Source organism: Nansenia antarctica, assembly GCF_963989245.1.
Source record: "Nansenia antarctica genome assembly, chromosome: 3".
Taxonomy (NCBI): Eukaryota; Metazoa; Chordata; class Actinopteri; order Argentiniformes; family Microstomatidae; genus Nansenia; species Nansenia antarctica.
This window is the reverse complement of record NC_137688.1, coordinates 29,627,760-29,639,877: the sequence shown is the minus strand read 5'-3', so window position 1 is coordinate 29,639,877 and position 12,118 is coordinate 29,627,760. Positions and strand designations below refer to the sequence as shown.

At 42.2% G+C, this 12,118-nt stretch overlaps 1 protein-coding gene across 1 annotated transcript in view; it reads right to left on the bottom strand.

Annotated features, from left to right (window-relative positions):
- Positions 1 to 5,304: 5,304 nt before the first annotated feature.
- pde6a (phosphodiesterase 6A, cGMP-specific, rod, alpha) overlaps positions 5,305 to 12,118 on the bottom strand; it is a gene marked incomplete at both ends in the record, with an annotated part of 21,264 nt that continues 14,450 nt past the window's right edge. The window contains 7 exons of the mRNA XM_080527148.1: positions 5,305 to 5,351; positions 5,545 to 5,710; positions 6,193 to 6,276; positions 6,680 to 6,754; positions 7,357 to 7,420; positions 7,741 to 7,848; positions 7,973 to 8,073. Coding sequence (XP_080383274.1) covers positions 5,305 to 5,351; positions 5,545 to 5,710; positions 6,193 to 6,276; positions 6,680 to 6,754; positions 7,357 to 7,420; positions 7,741 to 7,848; positions 7,973 to 8,073 — 645 coding nt within the window. The remainder of the gene's footprint in view (positions 5,352 to 5,544; positions 5,711 to 6,192; positions 6,277 to 6,679; positions 6,755 to 7,356; positions 7,421 to 7,740; positions 7,849 to 7,972; positions 8,074 to 12,118) is intronic.

The following is a 12,118-nucleotide window of genomic DNA, read 5'->3' as shown; positions in this document are numbered from 1 at the left end:
CCTCTGTAACACACATGAATTGAATGTTTACATCACTGGATTCTCCTTCGACTTTATTAGAGCGCACACTAAGTACAAAGACGCCTTATTCAGTGTTAACAGAGGAGCCTATCAGGACGTGCCTTCATGGCTTACCCTTGTAGGTTACCCAAGTCCAAAATCAAACATTTAGTGCTATACATACAGATTGAGAAACGAGAAGTCATCTATACAAAAAAGAAAAGAAAAAAACCTTCCTAATCAAGAAAAAGCTGAATGAGTATTTGTGCTTAGTATGTATACTACTAAAAAGTGAGAGAATGTGCTGGTTTACATGATACAACATAGATACAATATATTATGTGTATATAACACTATGCTTTTGTGTAAACATGAAATGTGTCGTTGTGTCTATACAGCGATTTGTAGGTGTGCGTTATAAAGGTGGTGGGGGGTCACGATGGCAAATCAGACTGGCAGAGGTTACTGTTTAAAGATGCAAGGTTGAACAAATACAGGGAGTAACTGAAGGGAATTTATGTTGATATGACTTCACAAGTCCAACACTGTTGTAAAAAAAAGAATCCCTTTAGATATCCTAGAAGGTTATATTTCTCTTTTTTTAATACCGGTAACTAAATATTTTTGATGATTTTCTTTTTTTTAAAACGCAATTGAGATGCAATACATATATCTATGAGACAGCCTTTCTCAAAGATGGAAGGGGTTATTTAAGTGGTTGGTTGATGTTGGGGAAATGTTTGAAGACAGATCTTGTACTGTACGCTGTAGACGCTGTAGAAAAGAGAACATGACTAATAATAATGTGGTCAGTCATGCCATACATTTAAAACTCATATATCAATACGGGAATACATAAATACTGTTGCACAAAAAAAAAGCCCCAAGTAGTGAAATATCTGTTCACAACTTTTCATGAAAGGAACTAATAATATTATTGCCACATTTTGATGGTACACAGGTTGTTGAATTCTGATTGATTTTCAGTGGACACTTGTATAATGATTGGTAACTTGTGAACATGTATGACTCTAATTGTGACACAATCTGGTCAATTGGTCCGCAAGTCGGCATCCAATTTAATGTTCAGACTTTTTTTTCACAAAATGTAAACACATTTCAGCGTTGTTGAAAATCAATGACACACCCGTTAAGCAACTAACACAGCTTGTTTTGTGAACCTTAACTAGGTAGCAGTGGAGATTACTCACCAAATCCATTGCACTGCAGTATTTTGGCTTGACTAACGAGTTTGTGTTGTGATTTTCAACAACGTTGAAATGTATTTTCGTGTTTCAAAATAAAAGTCTGAACATTTTGATTGGTTGCCGACTTGCGGCCCAAATGATCAGACCGTGTCACAATTGTGGATTGAAGGAAAGAAAACAGTCGTTGCTCTTTTTAGCCCTGTTGTGAATTGTCGGACTGCTTGTTGCCAGTGGGGTGCTTTCCATCAGTAGAGTTGAATGACACCTGACAGCCGATTCTCTTGAGGAGAGCCTTAAAACAATAGGGAAAAAACAAAGCTAGTACTAGCTTTTATTATTACTGTTTGATCTCCTTTCAAATCCAATGTGTTTTATTAATTACTGAAGTAATTAAAAACATTTTTCGATACAGCCATATTATAAAAGGTATACATATATATATATGAATATATATTTGTGTGTTTGTGTAGATATTTAGATGATTATATACTTTCTTATAGAAAACTTTGATGTTGACCATTTTCCTCAGTGTTTCGGAGCACTTTGACACATTTGACTTTGACACACAAAAACGATACTGTCAATCTTCAGTTTGTAGGTTGAGAGATGATCCAAATTTAAATCCTTTCCAAAGGGAACCCTCGTCAGAATGCAATACTTTCTTTCCACTCTTAATTTCAGAAATGGCAAGAAACAACCAAACTATATTTGACGTTGGCTTGAAATGGAACATTTCCAAGCCTCATCAGATTGATATATAATATATATAATGTTATAATTCATCTACATGGCCCGCAAAAAAAGAACATCATTATTTTATGTTTATTCCTTTATTGGTTTAAGTCTTTAAACTCATCATGACATTAAAGTCACCCTATGGACAGAAGTGCTGCAATATTGGGCCTGCTCTGGCTAAACCACCCCTGATCACTGTATCCAGATGTAACTGGTATGTTTATGTCTGCACTACCCTGAGTCACGTGTATCAAAGTTTTGTTTTGTATCCCAGAAAGTCAATACACAGAAACATCTGTAAATCAATTCATGGTAATACAATATGATGTCAAATGGGCAATTTGGGGGCTACAAACTGTCATAATCTAGTTAGCTGTGAGTGGGTCTTCGGTGGAAGAAAATTGACACAAAAGGGCATACATTGTTTATTTTTTTTGCTTTATGTTTTTTTTTCATTGCTTTTGATTTTTTCTTTATCTATTTACATCTAATGACTATCAAATTCACAAAATGATTTCCTTTTTTAACTTAGTTTTTGGTAAACAGTAAATACGGCTAGTAAGATTTTTATATTTTTACATATGTTGGTTTTATTTTGCGTTTATTCTTTTTTATTTATATGCCACTTAGTTTGGATGTCTTTTAATGGTGTTTTTTTCTGTTTTGTGTGATTTCATATGTCTTGAGAATGTGGAGACAAAATGCATTTCAGTATTTTTGAATTGTTAAAATCTAGTTTCATAGATACATTTATCTATAGCAGAAATTATCTGATGTTATAAATTATATTTTAATTCATGTAAATAGTTTAAAAAAGAAGACTATGGCTTCCTTTTAAACTGAATACATTTCTCTTCAGAGATTGTTTACATTATTAAACTGTAGAAAATGTTCCTCATATACTGTAAAAAAAAGTACATATATATTCATTGATTTGCCTCCAAAAAATAAAATCCTAATGAACAACATGTATTTTGTGTGCCAACAGTTGAATGAAAACAAAAAGTTTGTCCCTGGAGGACCACCGTATTAATGATTTTAATGGGGGTGCTCTTGAGCCCAAAGAAACTACACATGCCCTTGAGCAGATGTGTATTTTGCCAAAGTTTGCTAAGCCTAAAACAAAAATGTGATCATATTTAATATAGGAGTGATATCAATATAGTCAACACTAAAGCAAAAATGTACACAATACCATATCTACTTAACTTCCATAGTGTACCATTATGTTGAGTAAATCCAGCAGGTCTACACTTTCATTGCACTCAACATACCATCATGCATCATGCTTTGGAGTTATACCATAAGGGCTCTAACCTTTCTACATAAAATTGACAATGAAAATGCACACATACTGTACACACACACCCAGACATCAGTTGTTTAAATATTATTTTAATTCATACTTTACATACATTTTCCACAGTTGCATATAAGGAGCTCATAACTGTACATAGCTCATAACTATATATACCTCTACTGTACCGTACTTGCCGTACTGTACCTATCACTATCATTGTTATGTTTTTATATCATGTTTTATCACTATTTTACTACGACATGTTGTTGCCTGGTACTTGTACTCTGCAATGACAATAAAGTTGAATCTAATCTAATGTAATAAGAACTTCAAGGGTATTTTAAAACATTACCGTACTCTGAAAGCAAAATCTACAGTGTACCCTATCTCCCCCTCTACAATGACTAGACATTACACCTAACATAGACACACTGCATATGAGTCACTTCTACCAAGGAGTCCTTGGTTAAACAGTGTTATGATGCAGTATCAAGGGGGGTTAGGGGGGAGCAGTATAGTACAGTATGTAGTATGTAGTATAGTACAGTATGTAGTATAGTACAGTATGTAGTATGTAGTATAGTACAGTATGTAGTATAGTACAGTATGTAGTATGTAGTATAGTGGGGGCTTCCTTTCTCAGTATAGCGTGGATGTCAGCTGTGTTGGTAAAAGGAGGTTAGCGACTCTGATTAAGACTGCCCTGGTTAATGGTGTTTCTCAAAGAGCCACTGGCAATGTTCCGCTCAGCTAGCTTGTGATACGCATGTCAGTGTGATTCTCCTTAACGGACTGTCTCTCATCCGCAGGCTCTGACCATGCAGCATCTCTTTGCTGCAGTCACTGTGGTCCTCCTGTCAGAGTGAGCATGTACAAGCCTCACTGAACACCAGCACAGCCCTATACGGCAATCCTCGCTGCAGCCCCACTCTGACGAAGGTAAGAGAGAGAGGGAGCGTCACGAGTCGTGACGACACACTGCTTACGCTTACTGCTGCGTGTGTGTGTGTGTGTCGCGCCTCGGTTCCTTCCCCTGCGGATTGGTTGTCATTCTTCTCGCTCAATTAGGTCGCCACCCCCTAGGCCAGGTTCTTTGTTTTGTAAGACTGTTACTTATGGGCCCAGTGGGACGGTTAACACACACACACACACACACACACGCACACACACACACACACACACAGTCATATATCGTGGAGGTATATCCACACACACACATGCACACACGCACGCACGCGCACACACACACACACACACACACACACACGCACGCGTGCACACACACACACACACACACACACAGTCATATATCGTGGAGGTATATCCACACACACACATGCACACACGCACGCACACACACACACACACACACACACACACACACACACACACACACACACACACACACACAGTATATCCTGGAGGTGGATGTGGGATCCCAGAGGGAATACTGAGGGCTTCATTCTGTTTAGTGACCAGATCAGATGAGTGTTCCTGGTGCAGAGATTTGCATATGTAGATTAATGACTTTAATGACTTCATGTTATCCATGTGGGTAGGATAGCACGCGTCCTAACGGAGTACAAGGAAACACTGAAATCAATGAACGTAGTGTACGTTTAGCATATGAAAATGATTCCCAACCATAGTTTTACTGTGATTTCTGTGTTTCTAAGCAATATCATGTCACATTGTACATCAGAGGATACACATCAACAGTGAGCTCAGCATACTGTATACTCAATTCCACTAATGCCTACATATTCACATCCTGTATACAGCAGGATGCTGTGTCATGAAACACTAGCGTTGTTAGCTAAATGTATCCAACATTGGTCCCTGCTTTCAACATTTCTAAGAAGTGCTCAATAAGCAGCTATCTAGTGTCTCAACTCAGATGTACCCTCTGGAGCTGTTGAACATCTCCAGGCTTTGCTTTATATTTAGCTTCATATGCTTTATACTCTGGATAGTATTCAGTATAGTTCCTCTGTCAATGTCAATGTCAATGAGTCAATGTGTTTGTATTGAGTCCAGGACAGCCTGCAGGGTGCCCTCTCCCTAGCTGACGATGCAGGTCTTTGACTGCCCACCTTCGGCAGCTGATGCTGTGAATGAATGGGAACGTCACAGTGTTAGATATCTCACATTTTCAGTGTCACACATTGTTGTTGTGTCTGTGTTTGCTGTGTGTGTGTGTGTGTGTGTGTGTGTGGGCTTGCCCCTGTATGTGTGTGTGCGTGTATGTGTGTGTGTGTGTGTGTGTGTGTGTGTGTGTGTGTGTGTGTGTGTGTGTCTCACCCTGCTTAGGTGCGTTAGCGCCCGCCGCCTCCTCCTTGGCCTTCTTGGCATCCTCGATCACGGCCAGCTTGGCCTCGTGGATCTCCTTCAACGCGTTCCACTCCTTCCTGTTGTTGAGAAGCCGGTCCAGCATGGGCGTAATCTGTACGTGGAACCGGGAGAACTCCTAGAGGAGAGGGGTGTCAGGCAAGAGGGAAGGATATGAGGAGGAGGAGGAGGAGGAGGAGGAGGAGGAGAAAGGAGGAGAAAGAGAAAAGGCTTAACCCGGTCAAAGCCCTACTACACTTTGGGGAAAAATGGTTCCTAAAGGGTTCTTCAGCTGTCCCTGTGAGAGTACCCTTTAGAAATACCTTGTGGGTTTCATGCAGAACTCTGGTTTAATGTATAACCTTCTGTGGAAAGGATTCTATGCGGAACTCAAAAGGGATCTCCAATGGGTTCTCCCACAGAGACAGCTGAAGAGCCAAAAGGAAAAAGTGCTGTTTGACCTTAAGCCAAACATACTGATCGTGTCTATATACACATATACAAGACTCTTGCTCAGTAGGACCTAAATTGCTTGGTTGTCAGTGCATTCATGAATGAATGGGTCCAGTGTTATGTGCATAAATCGTTAATGACGGTTATGGATGCGATGCAAGTACTCACCTTGTACACAAAAGCGCAGACGAAATCAATGAAACCACACTGCATCTTGGGCATATCCGCTGCCTTGGTCCTGTCCATCATGGGCTGGAGGGGAGAAATATGAGCAAGTATATTATTACTGCGAATACAGCGAAAGATAATGAAAACACAGATATATAAATGTTTTGTGTCAAATACACTGTAACAAGTAGAACTGGGCTCGACTGACTGTAACTAAAGTGGTTGAACCTAAAAACTAAACTAAAAGTTTCCACTTTTGTCACCAGTTCTATTAACCTCAGTGTGTAGGATGTGTGTCAGGCTATGGTCCAGTTGATTGAGCCATGGTGACCGCTTGGCTCTTTCTGACTCAGTGCACTACATAATAGGTACTACATCACCACATGCCCCATGGGAACTCTCCCTCTATTTCTCCCTCTCTCCCTTTTTCTTCCTCTCGCCCTCCCTCCCTCCCACCCACCCTCCCCCTCCTCTATTCATGGCTTACAATAGGATTCTGCTCCAGGACAGTCCTCTCCAGGTCACCCTGCTCCCAGAACTCTGCAGCCACAAGCAGCGCCACCTGCAGGCCAACAGAGGCATGGTTACCATACACACAATGCTCCCAGATCCATCATCATACTGTAGGCCTACAGTTATAAAATAATGTTTATAAAGGCAGTTTACCAGACACAGAATAAGCCAAATGCAATTGCACTTGGGGAACTGGGAATCTCCATTGTAGTTTAGTCTTTAGGTTGTTAACGTGTCCATAGAACTACAGTATGTCCAAAGCAAAAGGGATATATTTGTACTGAATGTGTTTTGTTGTGGTGACTGAACCACAGTACTACAGTTTATTTTTATTTTTTTTCTTTTAACAAAAACGAGTACAGTGGATACATGCAACAGTATGTCAGGGAATCTGCTCTTAAAGCCTACGCATTACAGACACATCATGTCAGCAACGCCATTCTAGCGGTTTCATTGCCAGTTGTATCACATCCTCCTCTTTTTTTTTCTTTCTTTTTTTTGCAGATTTGTATTTGAGTAAGTAAATTATTCAAATTCTCTCATGTACACTTTATATCCAACGAGGCCTGCTGGAACCCACACAATATAGAGCAGTTGTCATGCTGTGAAATATGAAGGAAACAGCGTGATATATTCTAACATCAACATTACCTTGCTCTGCACCTCCCATGGCTTGGCAATAGCAGACAGATCACACGCTGTCATCATCATAGCCCTGGAAGAAACAGACTGTTCAAAGGTCTACTGTAGACCTATAGGAACAACTACTGGGACATTGCTGTTACTCTTCTCTCACAAGGCTTAGTGAAGCCGTCATTGTTGAGTAGCTTGAGGATGTCGATGCTTACGTCAGCTTTGGGCAACCAACTTAAGCCATGCACTGTTGTTGACCAAAACAATGGCTCTGCATACAGTATCAAGACAGTTGCCATAATAGTAACGAAGGACAAAGCACTGTTAGATTTCTAAAGGACCACCATCATTTCCTACTCAGGGATCTACTATTCTCATATCCGGTCAGGGTGGTGCACCTACATGACTATTTCCTTGCGAGTGGTCTCCAACATCATGTATTTGGTCCATTCGTTCCAGTCCTCATAGGTTTTGGACTGGTCCACAATCTTCTGGAACATGGTTCTTTTCCTACAGGTGAACAGGAGAGAACCACTCTGTTGCCATTACAGTCATTACACACTTGTAATGTCCTCTGGTGTACACTCACTGGCACCTTTTAAGGCATTTTTAAAAGCCTCTCGAATACACTCACTTAAAGTACAGAGCAAGGTCAGTGGCGATGATGGCAATGTCCATCAAATGGATGACATGGTCATGCTGACGACGGTTGAGATTCTGGTAAATATTTAATCCCTAAAATGGATAAACACAGAAATCAAGATACATAATTATTGTAAGAGCACACACTGTTGAATTCTGGAATACACACATGTACTGTGCAACATTAATGAATGATTCATTCTTTCCAAAGTCTTATTTGGTCTTATGTCTTAATAAGACACAGTCTGGTGAAATGAGCAACCTGAAGGCAAAGTCATTTTTCAGTTTTTTTTTTTTTTTTTTGCTTAAACTACATATTGTACACTTTCAAATGATGTGTCATACATTGAAATCAGAAACAAATTGAAGACGACATATTTAGTATTTGAAAGTTGCTAACCCTGTAATCACATTCCTGAGAAAAAGCTCTTCAAAGATTTGGTTCTTTTTCACACTGTCACACAGCCAGGTAATGGGCGGTAACAATAGCTGGTTAACCCCACCCCCAACCACTCCCCCTTTAAGTAAGTAAGTAAGTAAGTAAAACTTTATTTATATAGCACCCTTCCCAGCACGGATGCACAGGGTGCTTTACATATAGAATAAATAAAAACATATAAAAAAGTGCAAATTCGAACATCAATTATTAAAAAACACAAAAACAACATAAACAGAACATAAACAGGAACAATAAGAAGGCTATTGACTGCCGGCCTGTCTAAACAGATGTGTTTTAAGTTGCAGCTTAAAAATGTGCTCTGAAGGAGCGGCTCTCAGGTCAAGGGAATTTAGATTGACAGCTGTCAATATCTTTCAGTGTTAGTCACTGGGCCAGATAACATTATTACCTAGCAAGGTATTACCTAAGATAATTAGCCAGCATATTATTATGGAGCAATGTATGGAGCTGCTTTATGTTTGTTGTAAATGATAATAATGATATGCAATGATACAAAAAAGTCTTCAATCAGAATCAGAATTTATTTTACAGTACACAAGAATAAAAATCTTTGGCTTTGGTTCTTCAACATTAGCATTGCAGCAAGGTACATAATCACAATAATAAGTAAATAAGTAAAGTAAGTAATGATAAGTAATAACGTTTTCTAAGGTGCTGTGGAGTCTGGTGGGCATGTGGTGTCTTTTGCCTCATCAGAACAGAATTCTCTGATCTTCTCAAAAAGATACTTCTGTCTGGCCATGTCATGTCCGAGTGGGCCTTGATGAAGATCACCTCCTAACCACGCCAGGTTCCTTACCATCAAAGCTGGAACAGACGGAAGACAATACGGTACATTGAATTATTGCCCACACTAAATGAAATAATATTGCCGCCATACCATGTTCATAAAATGAAAGAGGTAATACATGACAATGAATTACCTGAAGTGCACATAGACGCTACATCCCCCCTCGCAACCCTTCCAATCTCATCTTCCCACCTTCTTCTACTGACCATGAATTCAGTGCCGCGGGCGGTCTCTTGAACTGCCAGTCAGCGGTCCAGAAAGCAGAGGCTATCTCAGTGTATGCGTCATTTATGGCCCTCAATATTCTTGCTCTCACTGAGACCTGGATCTCACCTCAAAACACAGCTACACCAGCAGCCCTCTCTGATGCCTACTCCTTTTCTCATTCCCCTAGACCCTCTGGTCGAGGGGGAGGCACAGGACTCCTCATCTCACCTAAGTGGTCACATACTGTCCTTCCCCTGCCACACCTGTCAATATCCTCCTTCGAATTCCATGCTGTTTTTTTCTCCTCCCCTGTCAAACTTCACATTGTTGTCATCTATCGCCCGCCAGGCCAGCTCGGTAACTTCCTAGGCGAGATAGATGGCCTTCTCAGCTCCTTCCCTGATGATGGCACTCCGCTCGTACTACTGGGTGACTTCAACTTCTAATCAGAGAAGCTTCTCTCATCTGGAGCACATGACCTTCTCTTCTCCTTCGGCCTTACCCTGTCCCCCTCTCCTCCGACTCATAAGGCAGGCAATCAGCTCGACCTTATCTTCACCAGATCCTCCAACACTTCCAACCTTACTGTTACCCCTCTTCCAATTTCTGATCATCACTTTGTATCCTTCTCCCTTCCCCTCAAAACCACCTCTTCCCTGTCAGTCTCTAACCACTTTAGACCCTCTCGGCGCAACCTACGTACCCTGTCCCCCACCACCCTCTCTTCTTCTGTCTTATCCTCCCTACCCTCTGTGGAATCCTTCTCCCTTCTATCCACTGATGCAGCAACCTCCACCCTCTTGTCCACTCTCACCTCATCCTTCGACACCCTCTGTCCATTAACCTTGTAGCCAGCACAATCCTCTCCTCGTGCGCCCTGGCTCTCTGAAACGCTACATACTTGTAGAATAGAGCTCTGGGCAGCTGAGAGGAAATGGAGAAAAACTAGCCTCTCTGATGACCTTAACCTCTATCACTCTCTCCTCTCCAACTATGCCTCTTCTGCATCAGCTGCTAAAGCATCCTACTATCATTCCAAAATACATTCTTCTGCCTATAATCCTAGAAAACTGTTTTCCACCTTCTCCACACTCCTTAACCCACCTCCTCCCCGTCCCCCTTCCTTCCTGTCTGCCAATGACTTTGTCACCTACTTTGAAAAAAAGGTTGACGACATCAGCAGCACCTTTTCCCCTCCTCCTACCAACGCTGCTAACACCCCTTCCAAACTCTCTGCTCGACACTTGGTCTCTGGCTTATCATCTTTTCCCCCCTCTCCCCTGATGAGACTCTCACACTTATCACATCCAAGCGAGCAACCACATGCCCTCTCGATCCCATCCCCTCCCCTCTTCTCCAATCCATTTCCTCCAAAATCCTTCCTTACCTTACCACCGCAATCAATTCCTCCCTATCCACAGGATCTGCCCCGGCTGCCTTCAAAATATCAAGAGTCAAGCCTCTCCTCAAGAAACCTACCCTTGACCCATCATCTCTCCACAACTACAGACGGTATCCCTTCTCTCCTTCCCTTCCAAAACCCTTGAACGAGCTGCATCTAAACAACTGACAGACTATCTCCGGAAGAAGGAACATTTAGACCATCACCAATCCGGCTTCAAGGCTGGGCACTCGACTGAGACTGCTCTCCTTGCTGTCACAGAGGCCCTCCACTCTGCTCAAGCTTCCTCCATCTCCTCTGTTCTCATTCTCCTGGACCTGTCTGCTGCCTTCGACACAGTAAACCACAAGATCCTTCTCTCCACCCTCTCTGAACACGGCATCTCTGGCACCGCACACTCCTGGTTTGCTTCCTACCTGGCAGGTCGCTCCTACCAGGTGACCTGGAGAGAATTGCTATCTTCTCCACGAACCCTCACCACTGGGGTATCCCGTACTGTTCTCCCTCTACACCAAGTCTCTAGGCTCTGTAATCTCCTCACATGGGTTCTCCTACCACAGCTACGCAGATGACACTCAGCTCTTCCTGTCCTTCCCCCCTCTGACCTACACGTGGCAACACATGTCTCTGCATGTCTCGCGGACATCTCAACATGGATGTCAGCCCACCATCTCAAACTCAACCTTAACAAGACTGAGCTACTCTTCATCCCCGGGAAAGCCTGCCCTCTCCAAGACTTCTCCATCACAGTGGAGAACTCTACTGTAACCTCCTCCCTGACAGCCAAGAACCTTGGAGTGATCCTGGACAACCGACTATCCTGTGCAGAGAACATTGCAGTAACGGCACACTCCTGCAGATTCTTCCTTTACAACATCAGAAGGATACGACCATTCCTCACCAGAGAAGCAGCGCAACTCTTGACCCAGGCACTGGTCATTTCCCGCCTTGATTACTGCAATGAACTCCTGGCCGGGCTCCCTGCCACTGCCATCAGACCTCTGCAGCTCATCCAGCAGCTGCCCGTCTGGTGTTCAACCTCCCCAAATTTTCTCACGTCACCCCTCTCTACTTCGCACCCTGCACTGGCTCCCGAAAGCAGCTCGCATCAGATTCAAGACCCTGGTGCTTGCCTAAGACTCCTGAGACATCCACTACCCCCCAGCATTGGTCTCCTGAGACACCCACTTTTCCCCTTTACTGTGTCCCCTATGACTTCTACTGCCCCCCTTGTACTGTCTCTCTGTTCTCCAGTGTCTATATATACGTTATATCACTG